This window comes from Rhea pennata, chromosome 5 (genome assembly GCF_028389875.1).
Source record: "Rhea pennata isolate bPtePen1 chromosome 5, bPtePen1.pri, whole genome shotgun sequence".
Classification (NCBI taxonomy): Eukaryota; Metazoa; Chordata; class Aves; order Rheiformes; family Rheidae; genus Rhea; species Rhea pennata.
Window position 1 is genome coordinate 52,114,197 of NC_084667.1, and position 23,691 is coordinate 52,137,887.

At 35.5% G+C, this 23,691-nt stretch overlaps 1 protein-coding gene across 5 annotated transcripts in view; it reads right to left on the reverse strand.

The window, feature by feature from the left end:
* Positions 1-23,691, reverse strand: part of TTC7B (tetratricopeptide repeat domain 7B) — a 140,244-nt gene that overhangs the window by 70,508 nt on the left and 46,045 nt on the right. For 4 of the 5 annotated variants that reach the window (XM_062577174.1, XM_062577173.1, XM_062577171.1 and 1 more), the window contains exons 6-11: positions 16,940-17,018; positions 15,661-15,833; positions 10,272-10,335; positions 6,173-6,310; positions 2,401-2,484; positions 1,044-1,148 (exon numbers count right to left, since the gene is read on the reverse strand). In XM_062577174.1, the coding sequence (XP_062433158.1) occupies positions 1,044-1,148; positions 2,401-2,484; positions 6,173-6,310; positions 10,272-10,335; positions 15,661-15,833; positions 16,940-17,018 (643 nt within the window). The remainder of the gene's footprint in view (positions 1-1,043; positions 1,149-2,400; positions 2,485-6,172; positions 6,311-10,271; positions 10,336-15,660; positions 15,834-16,939; positions 17,019-23,691) is intronic. The other variant, XM_062577172.1, reaches the window with a different exon arrangement.

Here is a 23,691-nt window from a genome sequence, read left to right on the forward strand (position 1 = left end):
CCAAAGGGAACAATTTACAGAATTAGGATCTATGTTAATTATTATTAAGACTATACTCCTGTTGGCCTCAGCAAGTCATGTTCCTATCACTGCATTATTTTCTCAATTTCTGCTTGCAATCTTTCCTTCCTCTCCTCCTACTTTTTAGAAGTGGGTAAGTAACATCTCTTTCTGATCATTCCTCTGAAAATTACACATTTATACTGTAAACTATATGATGATCTTCAATCACCTTATTGTTTTTGCACAAATGCACAATTTGAAGACCATCTAAAATACAACTCAACACTTTTTTAGAAAAAAGTCCTTATCTAAAATTCATAAACACCATTATCATACAAGCGTGAGAGAAACAGAAGAAATTTTTTGAAAAGATTGGAGAACAGACTTTTGTCCCCCAAAATTTTCCAAAAAAAGTTATTTTCCTTTTGCAGAGAGGAAAGAGAAGTCCGATTCACATTTTTAATCTCCACATGCCAGTAATGTATGTTTCAATTCCTAATTTTTTTCAGTTTTTACAACCAAGGTAATTTTCTGTTTTACAACAGCTGAAATATAGGAAAGCCATCATATATTTTATATGAAATGTATTAAAATGGGAGTTCATGCATTTCTACTACAAAAGCTCCTCTTCTGAATTATTTACCAATAAATATATCGATTTGGGAACTGATAACTAAACTAATTCCCTTCCCTCTCCTTCTCTCCCTCCCCACAAAAAAAAAAGCATTTTGTAGTTAATTAGTGAACTCTCTTTACAGTCTCCTAACCTGCTATAATGTTATATATATAAATAAAATATTTAAAAATAAATATAAATGTGTGTGTGTGTATATTACATATATATATATTTAAAATAAAGTATTGTAACAGATGCATCTATGAAGAAAGCAATACAATGAACATTGCACCTTAGTACTTGATATCAGATAGCTGTATGTAGTCACTGTGCAAAAGTGTTTTTTGAAATCCCTCAACTAAGATTTTGTTGCATTTTAGAGTACTCAGATCTGGCTGAAAAGACAAACAGTGGCAAAGCTTACCCAGTGGAGAGATCCCATACAGAGCTTTGCAGCAAGGAGTGGAATAGTTGCATCATCTGGTTTCAAACGGATACATTCCTTCAAGACTTTAACTGCTCGAGCAGACTGTTAAAAACATTTTCCACTGAAATTACTAAAAGCATAAGTGTACTTCACAGAAACAAAACTCCTATTTCCATTTTTTACTTTATTTTCCCTATGTGAAGGAACCATTATGAAACACTGTTGAAAAAACTGTCACTACAACTCGTACAAGTGAAATACAAGACTCCAGGCACTGCTGCAGTTATTTTCCCCTATGATCTATGACTAAGTGTCCCAGGTGAAATACTGGCTCATAATATAATTCCAAAGGTACATGGTTTAGAGGCTGTTTTTCAGGTGCACTTAGAGCTTTGAGAGGCTTGTGAGCTCACAGCATTTGTGCAAGGCGAATGAAAGAGCAGGAACGGGACACAGGCATCAGAACAGGCTGTGCTCCAGTGTTCTTCGGAAGTTACGATAGCATTTATGAGGAGCTATTACAGGATACAAGAGTTTATGGCAGTCTTGCATTACTCCTCATTTTTGAGATCATTTTTCATTCACTTCTATCCAATCAAAGCTTAGAAGAGGTAAGTCTAAGTAAAATACAGAATGGGAGGAAGAATCAAGACCCTTAAGAACTAATGTACTTCTAATAATGATTTCTAAAGAAAATATAAACGAATCATTTCCCCCGTACTGAAGATAAGCAAAATACTTCCACTGTGAATAACCTTTAAGAAAAACTACTATTAATTCTATGCATTACACAATAAATGAAGTTTATTTTCTGTAACGGAAGAGGGAAAAGCAAAAGAAAGTAGAAGGCTACTTATGGTGACATAAGCTCTCTGTTTATACAAAATGATGATTAAAATAATTCATCCCAGTTTAACTGTGCAGGATGCAAAATCTCAAAGACAGCAATAATAGAAAAAAAAGACAATAGCCAGAAATTCTGAACGAAAAGAGTAAGCATTACTTTGCACCTAAATACGATACTTGTTCATTAAAATAGCATTTAGATTAGGCTGTTACTGAATAAAATAATCTGTTATAATTCACTGCTTTAACTAACTTAGCTTTGCTTAGGGTTGTTGGCAAGATGCCCTCATCTTCAGTTTTCAGCCCTCCTAAGGTTATAAATCATTGGAATAAAGATTTTCACATGCCTTCTACAGTACTAGACAAAAATTCAGTCATATGCTTTACCTAGCTGATTTAAAGATCAGCATCATTTTCAAAAACACTTAAAGACAAAAAATTATAGAATACCAGATACTGTTTTGAATGGCCATCAATACAAGAATGATATCCACAAATACAGACTTACTTTTCCTGCTGCCATCAAGGACAATGCAAATTGATACCAGAGATGGAACTCTTCGAATGCAAACTTCATGGCTCTTTCTAAACACTGATTTTTTGGAGGAAAATGGTTCATTAAGGGCACATTCTTAAACTACGAAGAAGATAAACTAGTATAAAAATTTTCTTATTGATTCATGGCTAAAATACATGCAATTAAAAATGTAAATCACTCAAACAAGCAAAAATATATCCAATTTAAGAAAAAATTCATAAAAAATAATGTTTAAATAATCTTGCAGGTGCTGTCCTACTTAGCCTGAAAGGAGGAATGATAAATACCCACTAACTTACTCTTAAATGAAGGATTCAACAGCAAAAGGTCTGAGAAGCAAGTGAGACTTAGGTGAAAAGGAAAGTTGTACACCTATATCTTCCAAAATGTGAACACTTGATAAAAATGGCACCCAAGATACTTATCAGTACTGCTTAAATTCACCTACAATATTATTTCTAAGAATTTTAATACTCTTACGACACTAAATATTCTACTGAGATTTTCAGTTTAATAACTTAATGTCAAAAGGGATATTAATTATTACTAGGCAGAGATTAAATATGTTAAATTAGCATCATGTGCTAATTAGGAAGCTTCTGTATCTGCTGTTGGCAGTTAGAATTATTTCCTCCTGCTATGCTCTTTTTTTCTAGTCAGACCAGCTCCAGAGAGTTCAAAGGTGGAATACTTTTCTAGATTAAACAAACTGATTTAGCAATTAACTTTCTGGTCTGCAGAGTACAATTACATGAAGCAGCTTTTCTGCTCTGACAGATATAATGTATATGCTAAACTGTAATACCCCAAATCACTTTTAACATTCAAACTTAGTCTTAATATTACAGAAAGTAAAGCCAGATATGTAGTGCATTCCCACATAATAATAGGAGGTGAAGCAAAGAATAGCAGAGGCTGAAAAAACATATAAATATGTAAGTGCATTGTTCGTTATGTATAACGGATGTATGCCACCATTTTCTTATCACACAATATCACAGAATCAAGACTGCTACTAAACAGAATTTTCATTAGAAATAAATCCTTTCTAATACTGTTTCTAAAAGTTCATCATTACTATACATGACTGTACATGAAGTTAATTACTGTTACTGTAAGCAATGTCTATTAAGACAACTAAAACAGGATTTATTTTCTGGTTGGCGTTTCTTTCCACCACTGGAAGCAAAAAGATGACAGCAACAAACTGACTAGTTGTGTGAAGTCAAAATAATCCAAAAAGTTGTAATACGCTAAACGTGCATGTGGCAAAGAATGCAAGATATGAAAAATATTAGTAGGTTATAACAACATGAGTTAAAAAAATAAAAATTATGATATAAATTTTAATAAAGCATACCAAAATTGATATCTGTCTATAGTTTGTAACTGTTACTGATGAGGACAGTAAAAATAGTCAACTCAAACTTCCAGCTTAGCTTCTGTTAAGTCAAATAGACACTTACACATGATTATCCTGTTTATAAGACCACACACACATTTCCTGCATGGTATGACATAACCTAGCAAGAAATCTATGCTTTGCTGGACTTGACTTAAATAATTTGTTGCCTTTCAGAGTTTGTCTTACAAATACACATGTAACCTTTTGTTACCAAGTGCTTTGATATTGTTTAGGGAACTCAAGTGAAATGAAGAGGAGGAAGAGGACAACACACAGGGAGTGAGGAGGAACTGTGTAACTGCAGTGGCTAAAAACCCTCAGTTAAAATGCTGGCAAACCGTGGAGGCTCCTTATCTTTCCAGATTCTTATAATTCTGCTTCTTTCAGTAACCAAAAATCACTACCAACACAAGCAGCTCCTAAAATGCATTGAAATCCAAAAGTCAAGTAGAGCTGAAACATCTTCCACTAGTGACAATGCATAATTTTGCTCAAAAGGGCAGGAAAAGGACTTAGCAGTGGTACTTGTCTTTCAGGCACAGGGGCTAAAGCACTCCCACAAGCAGCGCATGAAGCACGTTCTGTGCTGCTCTTCCTGTGAAGAGACTGTCCTCCTGCCCTCTGGGGCAGGGCCCTAGACTTCAAGCTATGTAATAACAGCAGAGATATTTCTATCTTTTCTGCTGAAGTCAAAGAAATTTCTGCTAAGAAAAGCCTCCCTTGTGACAAAAACACCGCTTTGGGAGATGGTGGGGGAATCTCTCGAGTCTATGCTCATTCCACTTACATACTTTCACTCCCCTCTTCCAGATGCAAGTACAAGAATGAAAGGTTTCAGTACCCTCTGCCAGCTGTTTATAGAGTAACAAAACCAGAGTCCTCTTCAAGCTTGTTTTTCAAACACTTCTCCTGCATCTCCTGCACCTTTGATACAAGTGATACAACTCCAAGAAGATGGTAGTGTTTGTACTGGCAAGCAAATAAAAATATTCCCTATCAAGTTACTTCATAGGATAACAGTCCTGTGTGAGCTTTCATACTACTGGGTATCATGAGAGACCTTCTACTGCATTGACTAAAACTGAGTACATGTGGAACTTGCGGCTATGAACTATTTTCAAGAGGAAGAATGCTCAAATTAAGAGCATTTAGGGCTTAGTATCACAGGAGATAGAGATTAAAAACAATCAGTATTAATATATAACAGAAGAACTGGGGTTTTGTTCTTGTACTTTTTAAAAGAAATCCTTTATTATGGTAGAAAGCAAATCAATCCCTGAATACACCTTTTTATCAAACTTGTTGAAAAACACCTTCTAGATACTGTCAATTAATCAGCAGCAGTAACAGGCTCTTGCTGCTGTGTAAGCAAGTTTTGAGCTTGCTCTATCCAGAAAGATATAGTTGTTTCTCAAGTACAAAAATGTTAATGATACTTTAAAAATTTCCTAATGAAACATTTCCAAAAAAAAAAAAAAAAAAAAGTGAGTTGCATACTCAAACACAAGATATCTGAGATAGAACACTGCTTCTACAGACTTGAGAAAGTAATACATTCCCTCTTTTATAAACTCCAAAGCCATTTTACAAACTCTGAGGATTCTGAAATACTCCAAATGTTCTGATATAAAAGAAGTATTCATTTTGAAATAAAGCCTCACAAATCCTTTTTCTAGAATCCTGTTATTGGCTACCTATCTATTATGAAATTATTAAAATAAGCTATAGAAAACGTTTCAGGATGGAAGAAAAACATCCAACAATACTTAGGTCTTATTAAAAATGCATGTTAGTAGATTCATGGCAATGCATTTATTTTATTAGCACAGTTGCAAGAAAACTGGATTTGGTGCCTTCTAAGTTTTGAATGAGAATGCAAGAGGAATCAGCTAAATTCTCCAGGCCAACAGAAACAGATGACTCAAAAGCAAAGGTCTATGGACATTCCAAAAAAAGTTCTTGTTTTCCTTGCTTACTTCTGTCCTCTAGTTTAGCTATTTGAGTTCGTATCTCTAGCTCTACCAAACTCTTCAACATATTCCACAATTAGCTCTTCTCATCTGCCTTTCCTTCCTGCTGCCTCCATTTAATACACATCCTTTGCCTCTCTGTCCAAAAGCGTGCGAATTGCTGTGCCATTAAATATCATACCTTTCATAAAATTTCTATGCTTGGCCACCTCAAGTCGCCTTAAACAGAGATTCCCTACTCCTGTATTTTATAGTGGTCAGAACAAAATCCAATATTTGTTTAGCCCTTAAGTCCTATCAAAATTAAACATGATTAACAGAAACAAGCAGTGAAAACACAGCTGAATATTCACTCTCAGGGACACACCTCTGACAGCATTTCATATTGGCCTCTTCTTCCCAAGGCTATAGTAAGCAAATCGTAGACTACAGATGCACTTTGCAAACTGATGATACGATCATTTTTGTGTTCTGGTATTCTGCTCAGTACAGCGTCACGGTTAGCCTAAAACATAATGCCAAGAAAAAAAAAAAAATCAGCCATTGTAATCCAACCTGTGTTTTTGCTCAAGTAAGTTTATCTATAGATTTTTATAGTTGTTAGAATTGGAATCTATAGATTCTACTTTAAAGACAGTATGAATCGACACCCATGCATTAAGAAGTGCTAGCCTTCTATATTTACATATTTTAATCACTTGACTCTAATTATATAAACTATGTAATTTATGTAAAATTATGAGAGAGTTCTCAAAAACCAAAGAAGTTTTGTTATACTATACATACTTTTAAACTTAATTCTATTTTTTGTATGCAAATAAAACACATACTGAAAGGATATTCAAATGCCTAATAAGGCATTCAATTTCTTTTCTCTTTGAGAGATTGTGACAGTACCCTCTCCCTTGTGAATGGGATCCTGCCCAGGATAAACACACAATCATTCTTCAGGAATTATCACCGAGAAGGGAACTGGCACAGAACTTCCCTCTAGTCAACAGCACAGCTTGGAATCAGATCAGCCTTGCAGTAAGGCTTTGTACTTTCAAGTTCTTTTTGAGAAGGCGTATGGCAAGTATAATTCCTTAATTAAACTTTTCCTTTTGAGAACAGAGGACACTGAGGTCCTGGATTAAATAAATTATATTCACAGAGGAATCCTATTAAAGAGCAGAGAATAAAATTCAGATCTCCCAGTAACTAAGACCACCTATTCTACACTGTCCAGTACTTCACCCACTATACCACCAACCCTTCGAAATACCATATCTTGGTATCTTCTCTCTTTATAGATTTCCTCATGTTTGAAATGCCTATTGATACAAATGTTAGTGTATCTGGTAGTTTGAAGTCAGAAACTAAAAATCCCCTCTTCTCTTGTCCCCCCCCCCCGCCTTTTTTTTAAGCAGAGTTTGAGGTCCCTCCCAATACATTTTTTTTTAAACACTGACTTAAAATGGACAGCTTATTTCCCCCTTTTTCAGGGAGGGGAAATGACACATTAAGACCAAATAAACTGCTTCTCTACTTTAACACGGTAACATTTCAGACTCTTGAAAATAAATCTTTAAAATCAGAAAAATCAAAGACTGCAAGAGAAATTTTCAGAGACACATAGAGCATAAGACACACATGCATTCCAGGATTTATCAACTGAACAATCTACAGCATGGTTTGAAAAGACCCTCCATCTTCTTACTTTTATAAGTCCGTATTTAATCTCTGGCTGATTTGATTCCTTGCAAATACAAAGCATGGTATGAATTAACACTGCTTGTGGAAAAAAAGGCTTACATCACCAAGGGAATACTAAAGAGAAGGTGCTTTGTAAGTACTGCATATATCTTCCAGATATATTTGCATGATCATTTTCCATGTATTTATAAAACACAATATACTTATGTATAATTTAAGTGTTCAGTGTTTCAGAACTGACGAGAACTCAAGACACAATAAAGTTGTGCCAATTACTTAAGTTGCAACGTGTCAGTGGGCCACACCTCCCCTTCATGCCTGAAGCAAAAAAGAGCAGCATAACCTTTTCCCCCTTGTGAGAAAATTAAGTTATGTTCAACCCTTTTATCATGTGCTTAGAGCAATGGCTATGTTTGCCACAGCTCAGCTAGCATGCAGTAGCATGTATACCCACTTAACTTGCAGATCTTAGCCCTTCAGATCCTGCTCTGAAAGTAAATCCTGCTGAGGTAAGGAAAGGCTGGTCTGCACTTTGCAAGTGTAAAGTTAGACAAAGACATCTTGCAATGAGAGTGATGGCAGAGCTGCAGCCAACTTTCAACATTATGCATGATAATGCACTGTAGAAGCAGTCAGTGGTTAAAGGAGGCTTTTTGTACTGAAATTTGCCTGTAAGAGAATTAGGATTGTTAAAAAGTACAAAATAATCTTTCCCAGAGCGTTCCTTTCATGAAGATTACAATGCATATTTTACTCATCAAAGTATCTTTTCTGAATTCAGAAATTAAGAGAACTCAAGGTGACACGAAAGTAGCATTAATACTCTACTGGCGAGCCCAATTTTCTGGATGTATGCCACACTAGATCTAATCCAAATAAGTTATGATGGTAGAGTGCAACAGTTCCCTAAAACTAGCAGTATGATTTAGGGCTAGCAGGCAAACAATAATTTGACTACTCTTATTTACAAAAAATGCTACTTACATGTCAGATTCTCATTCTATTTTCCAGTATTTTCTTAAATAAATTCGTAAAGGGCACAAGTTTTGAAGTCTTATTTGTGTGTTTCTCATTCATAGACAATGCAAGGGCTTGTACTTACTACTTGGATAGTACCATATCACCTCTCAACAATGTTTAATCTATCTTCTGTATCATGTAAGAACATAATGATTACAGAAGATAGCATAAACATTCTTTTGCTTCAAAATAATAGATCAGATACTTCGTAACTACTATAGCTAGGAAGAGTTAGCATGCACTGAATTCTCATACTTCTGCTGAAAATTTCCAGACAGGCAATAATATTTTTATGCTTAGTCTTCCCCTTCCTTTCTGAGCAAACAGCTTAGCCAAAGTCACATACAATTTTACACTCTTCCTGAAATAAAGTCTTTTGCCTCATGTAGTTTGCAGTAATTATTTACAAATAAATAGATTTGATATGGGCACAATGTTTTATGGTGACAAACATCTGATACATCTAGATAGATCTAACATACAAAGGAAAAGTTACAAGTAACCTGAAAGCAGACTTACAAGGGCAATATTTTAATTTGTTGGCTTCTTAGTGCTGATAGGCAAGGAAGCACACATGCAAACACTGTGATGAGTAGTCTGAGGTTCTGCACAACTGGGACAGCTTCCGCTTTCATATCATAACTGAATTCTGTACATTGCCAAGAGCTGCTCAGGCACCTTACAGGAGCTCTGAGGCTCCCTTTCAGTGGCAAGTGCACAACGCAACAGAATCAACATTGTCCATGGAAGCGTTTGCTCAGTCTAGCTCTCCAGTGGCAGATCCTATCACGAACACTTCAAAGTAGATCACTAGAAACGAAGTAGTTCGTATTGCAGTGTAAATGTTTAACTTCAAAATAGTTCAAGTAAGACATTGATCACTAAACTGTTCTTACTCAGCTGTATCAAAACAGAAATTTTGCCAAAGAGTTTAAAAGTGTCCAATCATCCATATAATTTAAAAGACAGAGTCTCACTGATGTTCTGTGAGACAGACTGTTAAACAATTTCTGAGATTCTAGTGATTCCACCCTCCAGTCTGAAAGAGGATGAAAAATGAAAACTTTTCATTTTTGTCGTTTGAGATTATATAACTGACCCCGTAGGAGAACATCAGTACATGGCAGTTGATGGATGATTAATAAAATTGTGCTAAAGGAAAAATATGGAACTCTGGTAAAATGGCACAAGCATGGGCAATTGAAAGGAACTGGCTATTGAGGAAATTTGGAGATTAAAAAAATTATAGCAGCCTTTGCTGCTGTAAATTCTGTACAACACAAAATTTACAAATTTGAGTGACATCTGAATTTTAATGTACAATGGAAAATAATTTTTGGTGATATATATGTTATTACAGCCATGTAGTAGTCTTCGGTTTTGGCGTGTACAACAAAAACAACTTACATTTTGAGTCTGTCTGCTGAATGACAACAGATGGTGTAACAGTGGTTCATACTGATAAGTGACGCCAAGTGAAAGACCTGGTTTGGGGTTCACTTGGCTATGGCTAGAAGGAAGCTAGGTTCTGCTCAGAGACAATATACTCTGACTTTAAAGGAGAAAGAAACTCATATTCATAATGCTTTCGGAGCTCTTCCTGATGGCTCAGAGGAGCAGAAGCTTGGGTTTCAGAAGTAATTGCCTGCTTTCCTAACAGGAAATTAAAGGTAGTAAATAAGTCAAAATCAAGGCATGTCAAAAAAATTTCTATTTGCATTAAAATCAAAGCATTCAATCAATTCACCTACCATAGACTCACTAATAAGCAGCAACAGTAAGGCTTCTTCTGTATTTTCTTGAGGGCAAAAGATGCTGTTCAAAAGAAAATTTCAATTATTAAAGCTAAACGTATTAGCCTTAGGAGTACTTTACACAAAAAAAGGTAAGAATCGAAGTTTTCCAGAAAAGAGAATAGAGAACAACTTACGTATGCGTAAAAAAGTTAAAATTCATTCTTTGCAATGCTCTAAATTTACATTTAAAAAAAAAGATGTTGGCAAAACAAAGTGAAGAGAACAAAACCACCACAGTTGACAGAGATAAAGAATACATCCAAATGTCCCCCAAATTTACATAATTTGACAACTTTTAAATATATATCCATAGCTTTACTGGCCTCTGGCACCTAACTGTATCTGAGATGCATCTACATCATTGATTCAAAGGTTGTCAGCAAGACTCCCTCACAAAAGCAAGATAACTTTTATATTTTAGGCAATATTTGGATAAATATTTTTATTACCTATTCATCAGATATGTTTGAGAATTGTTTTCCTGTTGTGTTCACTACCTGACAAGTTTTAAAATAGAGCCACAGCAGTCTCTATCTTCTTGCCATAACCACTGTTATTTCCAAGCAGTTAAAATATTCATTTCCATTGAAGCACACATTTCCTTATGACTTAATACTAAAGGTTCCCATCAGACTAGGATGCAGACTTAACTGTTTTCTGTGAACACTGGATGCCTTCTGACTACTTTAGAACATTGCATCAGGTAGATGACCAGCACAAATTTCTCCTTCTCACAAACAGCAACTGCATTTTAACTCTCCAGACTTTCTGTCAATTGTTTCTGAATCAGCCTAAGGAATATTTCATCTTCATTCAGGTCAATGATTTCACAGTTAACTGTTTAATAAGCAATTCATATGGTCCCAAGGATTGTGCTTGAACTACAATAAATTACTGACAAGAATGTAAACCTGCCTGAGATTAAAACACTACCTCCCCCCCCCACTTTTTGGGGAGTTTAAATGGATCAGAAGCTTTGGTAGTAATGAAATCTCTGAAAAGAAATGGAAAGTAAAACGCATCGGATCTCCAGGGTGTTTGAAAGCAAGATTGTGAAAGCATTCTGGTAATATACAGCAAGAAGGACCCCAGAGATTGCGTCCCTGAAGTTTTGAGGAGAAAGGCAGCCAGGTTGTTTTTGTTAATGCAAGTTGCTCACCTGTTTTTGAAGAAAGTTTTAAATCTCAGAAGACCCATTTTATCTTTCCTCATAACAAAGAAATTTCAAAACACCTTTACTCATGAATAAGAACTACCCAGAACGGAGGAGGATGAGGAACGAAAAGGAAGTGTCAGAGATGGGGTTCCCCATTTACCTATCCAGTCTCCAAAGCAGAATAAAGCACCTTGGAAGCTGATTTAGCCTGATTGACTGGCAGTGGTCCTCAGAAAGTAATAAAACAACTGGAAATAGTTCCTGGGGAAATCACTTTCTCAGAGGATACAAGGAAGATGGCATGAAGGGAACTACTTAAAAAAAAAACAAAAAAACCCAAAAAACTCTATTCTTAAAAGCAGAACAAACATTATTTTCTCATAAATCTTTGAATATATTTCTGTTAAGAATAATTTGATGCCTATCTCAAACACTGAAGATCCTCCTCATGCAGAAATTAGGGGGAAATTCCTTTAACTCGTGTATGCAAAAGCTTAATTTAGATGATCAGCAAGTTCATGCATGTCCCAAGTGATGCAGGCATAGAAGCAAAGTAGTTCCCAGGTAACACAGTAGAGCAGAGATGCCTAGCACCCAGCGGCAGACCAAGAGGTTTTACACAGCTTCAAGTGCAAATAAAGAAAACTGAAGAGGCAATAACACAGAGATCTGTAATATCATAAGTGGTATTAATCATACTCTAGTGGTATTAATCATACTCTATTCACCTTCCTCCTAAGAGCTGAAGTACCCTTAATTAACACCTCCAGCGGCACATTCAAAACCAATCAATATCTCTCAGATTCATACAAGTTGGAAGGTTAGCAAGTACCTAGAGAAAAACTACTATACTTTCTCTTAGGCGCTTGCCTTTGACCAGTGCTGGAGATGAGATATTAGGCATGACTCATCCTGTCTGATCTGGTACTTTTGCTCATTCTGATGCGAGCACAGGAAGCATGTCTTACCTGCATGCTGTGTTGAGACTGTGAAAATCCTTGCTTACATGACTCAAGATCAGCAAAACCATATTGAACAAAGCCCCATTTCTGCAAAGAAGGATGTTTCTACAGAAAGGTGTTGAGAATGAATGAAAAGAACATAAATAACATTGAAAGACTGAGCCTGAGAAACCTGCTGTAAGTATTCTGGGTAAGGAAGGAGAATTGTGAGAACAAGTAGATAAAGGCCATTCTGCCTGCTAGCAATAATTATAGTATAATTATGTGGGTTTTCTGTTGTATGAAATAATCATTAACGGAGATCTTCAATAAACACAGCTACATAACTCAAGTGACTGAAGTCTCTTGCAGTATATATGCCTTAGTAGTTAATATGAAAGGCTTTTTTATAACACAATCTTGTTGTTACGTGCGGAAGAGTCAGCTTCTGTAACAGTTCACTTATGAAAGCACATCTGCCCTAAATTCTGAAGAGATGGTGGTTTTGTTTTAGGATTCACAGTATTTTGTCTCCTAAAATCCTATTAGAGAAGAACAGACCATTCTTAAGGATTTGCTGTGAGAAGCCAGGCAGCTGTTTGAATGTTTAGGAAAATAAGTGACCCAGCATAAGAGTTTTTCCTTATAAATCATTTCCTCAACCAGGATATTAGGAAAAAAAGATTAAAAAATAGCAGAAACAAGATTCTGCAGAAATGTTTGTAGAGAATAAATTAATATTCATTCTTCTGTAAGCCTGTTTTGTGAGATGCTACTGTCTGTGTAAGCAATTTTCATTTAGCATAAAGGTCATCAGTAAAATTGACACAGACAGTATAGTCTGTCACCTCAAAGACTGTCTATTAATTGACTTAAAAAAAAAAATCAAAGGAAAGCTGAAAAATTTCTTTGGTTCTTGAAAGAAAAGCCATAGGCATGAAGTGAAATGGCCTTCATTTGCCCTATGAAGAAAGATGTATGACAAATGAACTATTCCGTATCTGTTTCTGTATCCAAAATTTGTTCTGAATCATTAATTCTCAAGTTTAAGATGACTATATTTAAGATGTGGCCACTACATAGGAATGCTCTTCATAGAAAAGCCTATCTTTCATTCTTACAGGTTAATAATCCCAACTGGGTAAGTTTCATCTCCAAATTTAACTGCAAAATTGGAAGTAGCTGCATCACTGACCTAATTTTCATGGCATATCAATAACTAATAAAGCAAGTGTTTGGCAACACATGTCTACCTGTAAGTGCAGTGATCAAGGTGTACATACAAACTAGGTATTTGTTTTACCAAAAAGCTTGGCTGTGAGTACAGTTGGTTAATTTTATATCTGTAGAGAAACATGGTAATTCTTTCAGCAAAATGAATGTTCAATTCTAAGCCTGCAACTTTTTAAAAATTCTAAACATTGCCTTTTAATGACTTAACCTCTTAGACATGGACAATCAAACAAGACTGAAACTCAGGAATTCCTGAATTTTAATCATAAAGCTGGAGAGCATTCGCAGAAAACTAAGTCATTTGAAGAAAAGAATTTTAAAACAAAAACAAACCCACAGATGATAAACTTAACCTCTCTCAACCCCATATGACACCAATTTCACAGAATCACAGAATGTTTGAGGTTGGAAGGAACCTCTGGAGATCACCTGCTCAAAGCAGAGTCAGCTAGAGCAGGCTGCTCAGGGCTGTGCCCAGCTTGGTTTTGAGTATCTACAGAGATGGAGCCTCCACAATCTCTCTAGGCAACCTCTTCCAGTGCTAGATCACCCATCACCACAAAAAAGCTTTCCTTCATATTTAAATAGAGTTTCTTGTTTCAGTTTTCTCTAGTTGCATTAAATTAGTAAAGCACTCACTGTCATATTGCAGCATACTGCAACATTGACCAGATCATTATCTCCACTGCTATAATCTATTCATCAGTTCTCTGGTTCACTGTGCTCTCCCATACATATCAAAGCAAGCAGGCACTAGTTGTTGACCATATTTAATAAGGTGAACCCACAAGTACTCATGTGAAAAATACAAGCAAAGCAGTGCAACAATTTTATTGCAGATTACCTAAAACAAGCACACAAATCGTCATCCGATGAAACTTAATATCAGTGAAATAAAAAAGGATGGTGCAGAATGGTTAAGATTTCATCACCATGAATTGAAATGAACTTATTACTTCCATGTAATAAGCCACATCCACATACTATAATAAATAGCAAACTTTTAAAGATAGATTTTTTTTTGTGACTCTCAGAAGTGTGACTAAGGAACATGACTTTATCCTAGAAATCAATTTTCATTTGATCAGATAGGAATAATCAGCTATTATATTTTCAGACTAAGTTAATATTTCAAAAACTGGCTATCCTTGTTTAATACTAACAGTGATTGGTGTTTAAAAAAAAAAACACAACAACAAAAACCCACACATTTTGAGAGAAGGGACCACCAAAGCTGCATGAAAATTAAGCATGGGATATCACTTATCTGAATAAATGAAAGAAAAAGTCTCAACAAAAAGGTGACATCATAGAGAAATGCCAAAACTAGCTTAAAATGAACAGGCAACTGTCTTGGGAAATAAATTCTTTGCAACTACTAGATAAACTGCTAAGTACGTTTTTCATCGTGTTTCAGTAACAAATTTGAATCTCCATATTACTAGTTCTCCTTTCTATGATAGAGCAGAACACAAAGGTCTAGAAACAGCATACAACCTCCGAAATTTTGACACTCAGAACTGTCATCCAATTCAGAAGATAAAGATACACAAGTTCTGTTTTTCCTCCTCTTCAGAAGGATATATTGCAAATTTGCTGTTTCAAAACATTCAGGCAGAAAACCACTTTAAAGCAAGCCACTCATACACAACAGAAGTGGTGGGAGAGTGCACTAGTGGATCACTCCAAGTAGCAGAAAGACACTGCCGTACACACTATGATTTCTTTTGCATCTGAGGTGTAAGGTGAGCTATTGAGTTGAGTGTATGCCCCACTGTAGATCATCATCATATTCTAGGAAGTGAGGACAAAAAGGTCTCATGTACACAGTGCAAACTTCCCTTTGGAGAAGCAGGTTGCTCTGGTTCTCTTTGTACAATATATATGCAGAGCAGGGAAAGACCTTCACATTTCTCAAGCTTTCCTTCATTTTCAACAATATAAACTAAATTGCATGATGCAAAGAACAACAACTGCAATTTCAGAAACAAGAGAGATGTAACGTCAGCCATACTTTTCTCCAGTGTATACCCGAGGTCTTCTACTGAGTGCATAGTTCTTCGTATTTGAACCTTTTCGAAGGGGATCATCTAGGGGTGACTGCTGAGGAGGATCTTCAAGTGGATTCCAGTAACTCTGTTCACACATGCCTCGTAACAAGATTTCAGCTAATTGTCTTGCTATCGTCTGTAAAAATGAGAGACAAATATTTTCCCTAGATTATGAAGAACAGTCTCAAAAAAACACTAGGACTATTTCAAATAAAGACTAGCAATGTAGAATATATTTTCTATCAGTTTAAAACATCCAAAATACTAGGCAAAGTAGTTTTTGAAAGTCACAAGTACCCACTTTGATTCTGTAAAAACAATGGAAAAACAGCACCAGCAAACAATTCGGTGATTTTATCTATTAAAATTGAGATATGTATCTACAATATGTATCAGTGTAATCTACTTTTTAATGTTTTGTACATATGCACACAAGCTATATATGGTAACCCTGAAAAAATAAGATTTTAGTATCTTAGAAATGGTACAATACAGTGTAATAGAATGAGAACAACCTCTGCATTTCTATCAAAACTAGTAGCATTTCTCAGCAACATATGGGTAATATAAGCCATGGGCAGTACCATATAAGCTATATCTTCCATCTTTAATTCCTACACCATAAGAAGCTCTTTATCTTTTATTGTATTAATTTTTGTATTGTTGTTCTCCATTAAAATTCTGTATAATAATTTTAATATGCTTGTTAGGAATCAGTTATTACATCAATTGAGAAATTAATCATCTTTATTATGATCATTCCACAAGTTTTAAAAAAGTCTAGTATTAAGATATTCATTTAGAAAGCAGTAAGAAAAAAAAAAGAAATGATAACTACGTAGCTTTCAACTTAACAGAACACAAGCAGAGATGCTGCTCTTTACCCTCACTGCGTTACAGAAAGACAAAACTCGTGAAACTCCGGTAAGTCATAAATAGGGCAATTGTGACTAGCTTGAAAATATGGTTAGAGACTACTAGTTTTTAACTGTAATGACAAATAACAAAGAGAAATAGAGAAAAGATAGTTATCAAGCATTCCTTTTTGTATTAAACATTCACTATAACAACAAAACGTAGCATTTCAAAACGGGGGGGGGGGGGGGGGAGGGGAGGGGGTAACAAACCTGAGCAGTATGCTGTAGTCTGGTTATTTGGCTCTAACTCATCCACCATATTTACATTTTATCTGCCTAATAGAATTCAGATATTGCAATAGGAATACGGCTTAGTATAACTTACCATTCGCAGATTTTGTGTAGTTCTTGTTTCAACAGCTCTTAGTATTTCTCTAAATCTACCAACTCCTCTTGTCAAGTTCCTGTACATAAGCATAAAATTTGACAATAATGCAAGTAGGCTATATTAACATTTTAATATAGTACTTGATAAACTCACTAAATTCCATACGATCAGTTTTTTTTTTCCTGCATAATATCTCCCTTCTGTGAAATACATGTGTATATGCTCATCTGGAAACCCCACTACTACTTACTGTTGCAACCCCCAACCCACAATTTAATTGAACAAATATTTTCAAAATAGAGGTAGCTCAAAAGAAAGGAAATTAAAATAGTACTTGTAAAAAATGATGATCACAGAAGGGAAAAAACACTAAATTGAAACTACTCTGGCTACTACAGTTCTAATTTTCAATAGTTCTAATTTTCAAATTCATCTTGAACACACAAACTTTGAAAAATGCATTGGATTTTAGCTGCCTCTTGATGCCTTAAAAGAGGGAAGTAAAAAACAAAAAAAGTTAGCGTTTATTGTAAATAATGTAAAACTCCTTTTCACACAGAAAAGTAGGTCTAAGGAGGAGCGACGCAGCAGGCAAGCCGCCAGGTTAGAACAGAGGACTGGGAGACCAGCGCTCCCTTCTCGACTCCAGCAGGTTTTGGGGCAGTTCCTCCCCTTCAGCTTCTGTCTGTATTTCTTCTACCCCTTCTGCTTAAATAACATTTGCAAAGAGATGCAAAATCCTCAAAGAAGAGGCACCAGATTCACATTAACTAAATATTTTAGCAGATTGGAACTTTCCTCTGAAACAACAGAAGCAGATTATTTTTTAATTCAAGCCAATGGTCATGTCAGCTTTATTTTTCCTGATCATCACACCAGTTATCTCAGCTATATTTTTTTATTGCATTAAAACGGGAGGAAGGGTTAAGAACATTTTTCTTTTATATTAATATAGCTTATCTTTGAAGTGGTGAAACAAACAGGTCTGCTTTTTGCTGTCTTGAACCACTGAATTCTGCAACCTCAACACACAACACATGACAGTCATTTCATTCTTCATGTGATTTAATTTCTGAACAGGAAGTGAGTAAATCAAAAAAGTGTTACATGTTAAATCACTGCTGTTATGTCATATAGATATACGTGACTGTGTATAAATTGCATAACATCTACATAACATGGGGTCAAAAGTGAAAAAGAAATATTTGGTATCACGTAAATAAAGGCATCATTGCACTGCACTGCACAGGTGATGCTGAAAACACCCTTCAGAAAAAGCAGCACTTTAAGTACATTTACAGAGGAAGGCAGCAATTTGTTTATATAAAAAGAAATTCAAGTTTTCTTTGCACAATTTTTTTTTTAAATTTAGTTGCAGCTAGCTGAAACCAGAATGTTTGAAGCAACAGATTATCAACTTTAAAACTTTTAGCAGTTAATCTGAAAGCTTAACTCATTTATTTTAACTTTCAGATCATATGACAAAGATCATGTATGTTACCTTTTATATCATAAAGGATTATCAGTGTTTATTAGAAATTTTAGCTTCCAGCACAGCCAAACATTTTTCACCATCATAAATTCACCTTTAAAAATATTTTTTATATAAAAGCTGAGTTCTGAAGAAATAATGTTTCCAAAAAACAAAACCCATAAGAACAAACATTCAATGTGACTCCAAAATTGATTAATAAGAAATAATCATGATTCACATAAGAAATAATGATTGTCTGTCAAAGTCCATGTGTTGCAGCAGACCTTACTCGCAGACAGGAAACAAAAGTTTTCATTATTTAAAAAGTTTTCATTTAGCCCCTTCCTAAAAAGAATAATGTTGTGTGTATATCTAACAAGGGAACAATTGCATGAAAGATTATTTATTTCATACAAGTCTCTCAATAGCTATCACATACTACACCAATTTCAGAGACTAACAAAAGTAGACACTGAACATTACTGGGCTTAATTTTTCAAAAAAACTACGAACTCAGTGGAAGCTGGATACATTCAGCACCTTTGGAAAGCCAAAATATACATCATTTTACCAGCATCACACAATTAATATGTAAAAGAGTCAAAATGAGATCATTGGAATCCCAACTTCAAGTCCTCTGTTCTAAGTGCGACAGTACACTTCTCATTAACGGAGCTGTCGCCCAAGGACTGTATCTCAAATTCACAAATGCATCCACATAACAAGACTTAAAAAAGAAAAAAAAGAAAAAAAAAAAGGGAAAAAAGAAAAGAAATGCAGCCCAAGAAACTAGAGTGCTCTCTGAAAAATTGTCAGGAAAGACAAAGAGCAGAGGAAAAGAACTTGACAACTAAAAAGACTAATTTGCTACTACAGATGAAATATATGCATAGTAGAACTTCAAATCACAGTAACTTAAAACTTTAAAAAATATATATGATGTAGCAATTTTTTCATACAAAGCTCATGCATTTTCATTTGTTACAAGAACAACAAAATACACTATGAAAAAGTACATGACTTAGAAGTCCTTAACAACGTCATGACACTTTATTAGTTACCTATTACATTTTGGTAAGCATCTAAGAGGGACTAAAATGTGCGACTGAAGTTCTACCGTCTCATGGAAAAAGCAGTAAAATCATACAGGATTTTTTTTTTTTTTTTTTAAGAAAAAACAAGAATTAGTTTTTGCTTCATAAAGCATTTAACACAGATCCACTGCACAAGTGAACAAAAACACAGTACAACTTAGATTTGTTTAGCATCTTCTACACAAAACGTACTAGAAAAAATACACTGCAAAACTACAAACTAGATCACCCAAGAATTGAGTTAAATGCTTTGAGAGAAAAGGAATGAAGCAAATTATACCACGAACATTATGGTACATCTCCACACTACACTATTTTTAGCAAAGTACATTTCCTGTATTTGTTAACAGTTTTTAATATTTGGGAGAATAGGGTGGAAGCTATTCCGGCACATACCTTTCCTGCCTAGGAAGCACATAACCTTTACCTGATTTCATTATGCTATGCCCTCATATTAGCAGTTCCACCCTTGTTGATTGAATTCCAGAGCAAAAGGGCAGTTTAACATAGCAAACAACATTGCACAGTGTCTGTAAATGATTTTGAGATCTTTTCAAAATTTGGAGAAAGAAATAAGGATATGTTAACGCACATTCAGAGCTGACAGACTTTCAGTCATTTCAGACACGACAGGGAGCCCGCAGACAGACATTGCTAGTTAGCCATGTACACGTTCACGTGACCGCCCCCCATCAGGATGCGCTTGGGTCAAGCCCTTTGAATTTCATTTTCCTCATTTTTAATGACAATAATTGCTGTTTTCAAGCTTCAAATGAAAAAAATAGTTTGACTATTCAATGAACATTGTACCAGTTAAAGGCTGAGAACCTGCAGATTAAAAAGGTATTAGACGCTAATTACTGTATGAATCGATTCCTTTACAACTAATTTGCACCTTTGTGTTCCAAATCACGAAAGATTTATATTTGAATGGAATTAATCATTCTGATTAAAAGTTGACTTACAAGATCAACTTTCATGCTCCTTTGAAAACTGCAGACTGCATTTCTATTTAGCGTAATAAAAATGTTTTAACTGTGCCTAATGCAAAGTTTCTCACCCCTATGCAGGGTAAGAGATCAGTAACTGTAGACACAATATGAAAGAAAGAGCAGGAAGAAAAATTAGGGCCGGTAAGGACTGGCTTTCAATGCAGGATCAGGAAAATTGAATGTATGCTCGCAGGCTAGCAGTAGCAAACTTTTGGTGCAGACATACTTGTTCACCATCACCACCATGAAGCCTCTTTGTTCCAAAAAGCACATTTGGCACCACTTAATTCTTTGCCATTAACAGTCCAGATATACCTCAAATCCCAGATAAAGTCTACAAAGATGAGAAATATTTATAAATATTCAAAAGATTTAAATCAGAAAGGAAGAAAGAAACTGCTCAAAGTGATCCACAGATGGCCAGAAATAATCAAGGAAAGTATTAGGTCACACTGAGAAGCAAATGGGAAGGCAGCAAAAACACTATGCCTTCTACCAAAGGGAGTGAGTTCTAGTCACACTGTATTCAGACCAGGCTAGGAAAGAAATGTTTAACACAGAACCTCAAAAAGGCTGATAAGAGTAATTTACTTTGTATTTACAATAGGTTTTGATAACAGTATCTTTTCCATTATTACGGCAACTGTTCAGCATTTCTCTTATGCTTATCAATAAAAAATATAGTTTAGACTAAACATTACCTTTTATAGCTTAAATATGGAATCAGAATTACTTTTGCTTAGTGAGCCTAGACCTCCTGTGCTGTGCAAGTCAGTTGCTAAATTGTGGATACTTCTTCCATTCAAGAGGTAAAAGTATATCCAGAACCATGCAAATATAAATAGGCTGTTTCTTATACCAGCCTAACTATTACCTCCCTTCTGAGGTTTACTTGATCTCATTTAGAAATACTCATGTTTTAAAAGAAAAAACAAACAACAATTAAATCTAGATGGGTCAATTAAAGTGATGAAGTATAAATTGCTTTTAGAATTGAGCCCATCTCCCAAACGTTCTCTACATAGAGAAAAGGGAATACAACACTTTAAAATTCAATGGTACATTGTAGGTTTTAAAGCTTATTTTCTTTACCAATTCATAGCAAAGAAAAATGCATTTGTTTTAAAGCTGGACAGCTAGTCTGCTGAGGGATGGAGTGAAGGAAGGCAAAATTCTTGCTACACATGTCAGTTGGAAGTAGGATCTGCACGTTCACAACATAGTTCTACTGAAATCATCTTAAGAACGATTTAGTTCCATGCACTCTAGCTAATTACCTTCAGCCAGTAACCTACACTGTATTAAGTCCAAAAACGTTTTTACAGTTAAGCAACTTACTGCATAAACAAAATGTAAGGAACGTTACAAATCAAGGGTGTCAATTTTCAGCAGTAACAGAACACCATAATACTCAGACATATGCCATTTACAATACTAAAGCAATATATTGCTCTACATACCCTTACAAAGATGAATTAAAGAAAAAACACGCTTGCATAGTGAAAAACACTAAAATATCTGTGGCTTTCTGCAGTAGCAGTATTAAAGGTCTGACCAAACAATTTTAAATGTTCTGCTAAACCAATGATATTTCCCATAATGTCTCAGTCTGTTTTCCCTCAGGTTTAAGGGGGAGTGAAATGAATAATTTTATCAATAATTACACAAATTATAGATCTGATGCAACCCAAGTCAATTCAAGCAAACAAGCTTTAGGTTTAGATGTTTAGGTGGTTGCCTTAGGTGGGGCAGGGGAAAGATGGCAGAGACAACTTAGAAGGTTTAGATGTTTTATATGTTTGTCTCCAGAAGGCAATACAGTTACAACTTTGGTCAATTCCGTATTTTTCCTCTGTGTGTTTCCCCCACTTCAGCTCCTTCTTTCATACTTTTTCACTTTGAATACTCTCACACTACAGTATTATTCCCACAAAACACTGATTATCACTAGATACTACTTTGAACTAGAAGTAGGAAATCCTTTATTTCCTTCCATAATCTAAACCACTCTTTCTAAACACATTTTTGAAAAACATCTTGCACTTCTGATTTTATCCATTGTTAACTCATGCAGTAAGAAAATCCCAGTTGTCTGAAATTCACTCCACAAAAGATCATGTTTGCTTTATGCTCGTAGATTGTCGACTGAACTTTTGGCTTATAAACCATATTAAAGGTATACCTCAGTTTGCCATTACTGCTACATAAATCATTAACTACTTGAAACAGCCTATTCAAACAGCAATTCTTTCAGAGTACACAGTAACAAGACACATGTCTAAACAGTCTTAATTTACACTCTGCTACTTTTCGCTTGCAGATCCTAATCCCATGCTTCTGAAATGAAAACACTTCTCACTGCACAGCCTGCAGTTCCACAGGTAGCTGAGCTTACCGGACCGTTCGCTACCGGAAAGGGAAGGTCTCATTCTCCCCATTCTCCTTTCCTGGTACATTTTCCCCTTTCCCCTCATTTTTCCTCCTTTCCATCTCCCTCCACTCTTTTTGCACCGTCCTTTCCTTTCCTCACACCAGCGCTAGCCGTTATCAGACCTTCCCGTCAATCAGTTCATCTCACTAGAACGACAGAAAGCTAGATGGTCTTCTGCAGCGTTTGTCTTCTGCTGTTTTGGAGAGCAGAAAGCCAAGCAAGCACCAGCATCCACAGAAAGCAAACAGGAAAAACGCACGCCAGGAGAGTGGGGCAGGGGGAAGACGGCAGCAGACGACTCCGCTTGACAGCGGCAGGAAGCTGCGCGCTCTGCTTACCGCATCTCTTCACACCACCACCGCAGCTCCTTCCCAGGACGTTGCATATGCATGCGGATACTTTGTTTTAGTAACAGATTCAGGTATCAAGGCACAAAGACCAAAATCATGAGAGGACGTCTCCAGTTACTGGAGATGGGAGGTTTGTTAGAATTCTTGACTTCTACCTCTCCTTATTTTGCCAGTTTCTCTTCTCAAGCAAAGATCTAGTCAGAGGAAGAAGCAGGGGTAGATTAAGAAGGTACCAAGCAAAACCACAGACAAAAAAAAATTTGTTTTTTGATTCACCAAAAGAAAGCACTGACCATGTCAAAACTGGTTTTATTAAGAAAATAAGTTAACAGAGGGAATCACGTAGACAGAATTTACTCTGTTGATTATTAACACAGTATTACGTGTCAGACAATCTGTATGATCATA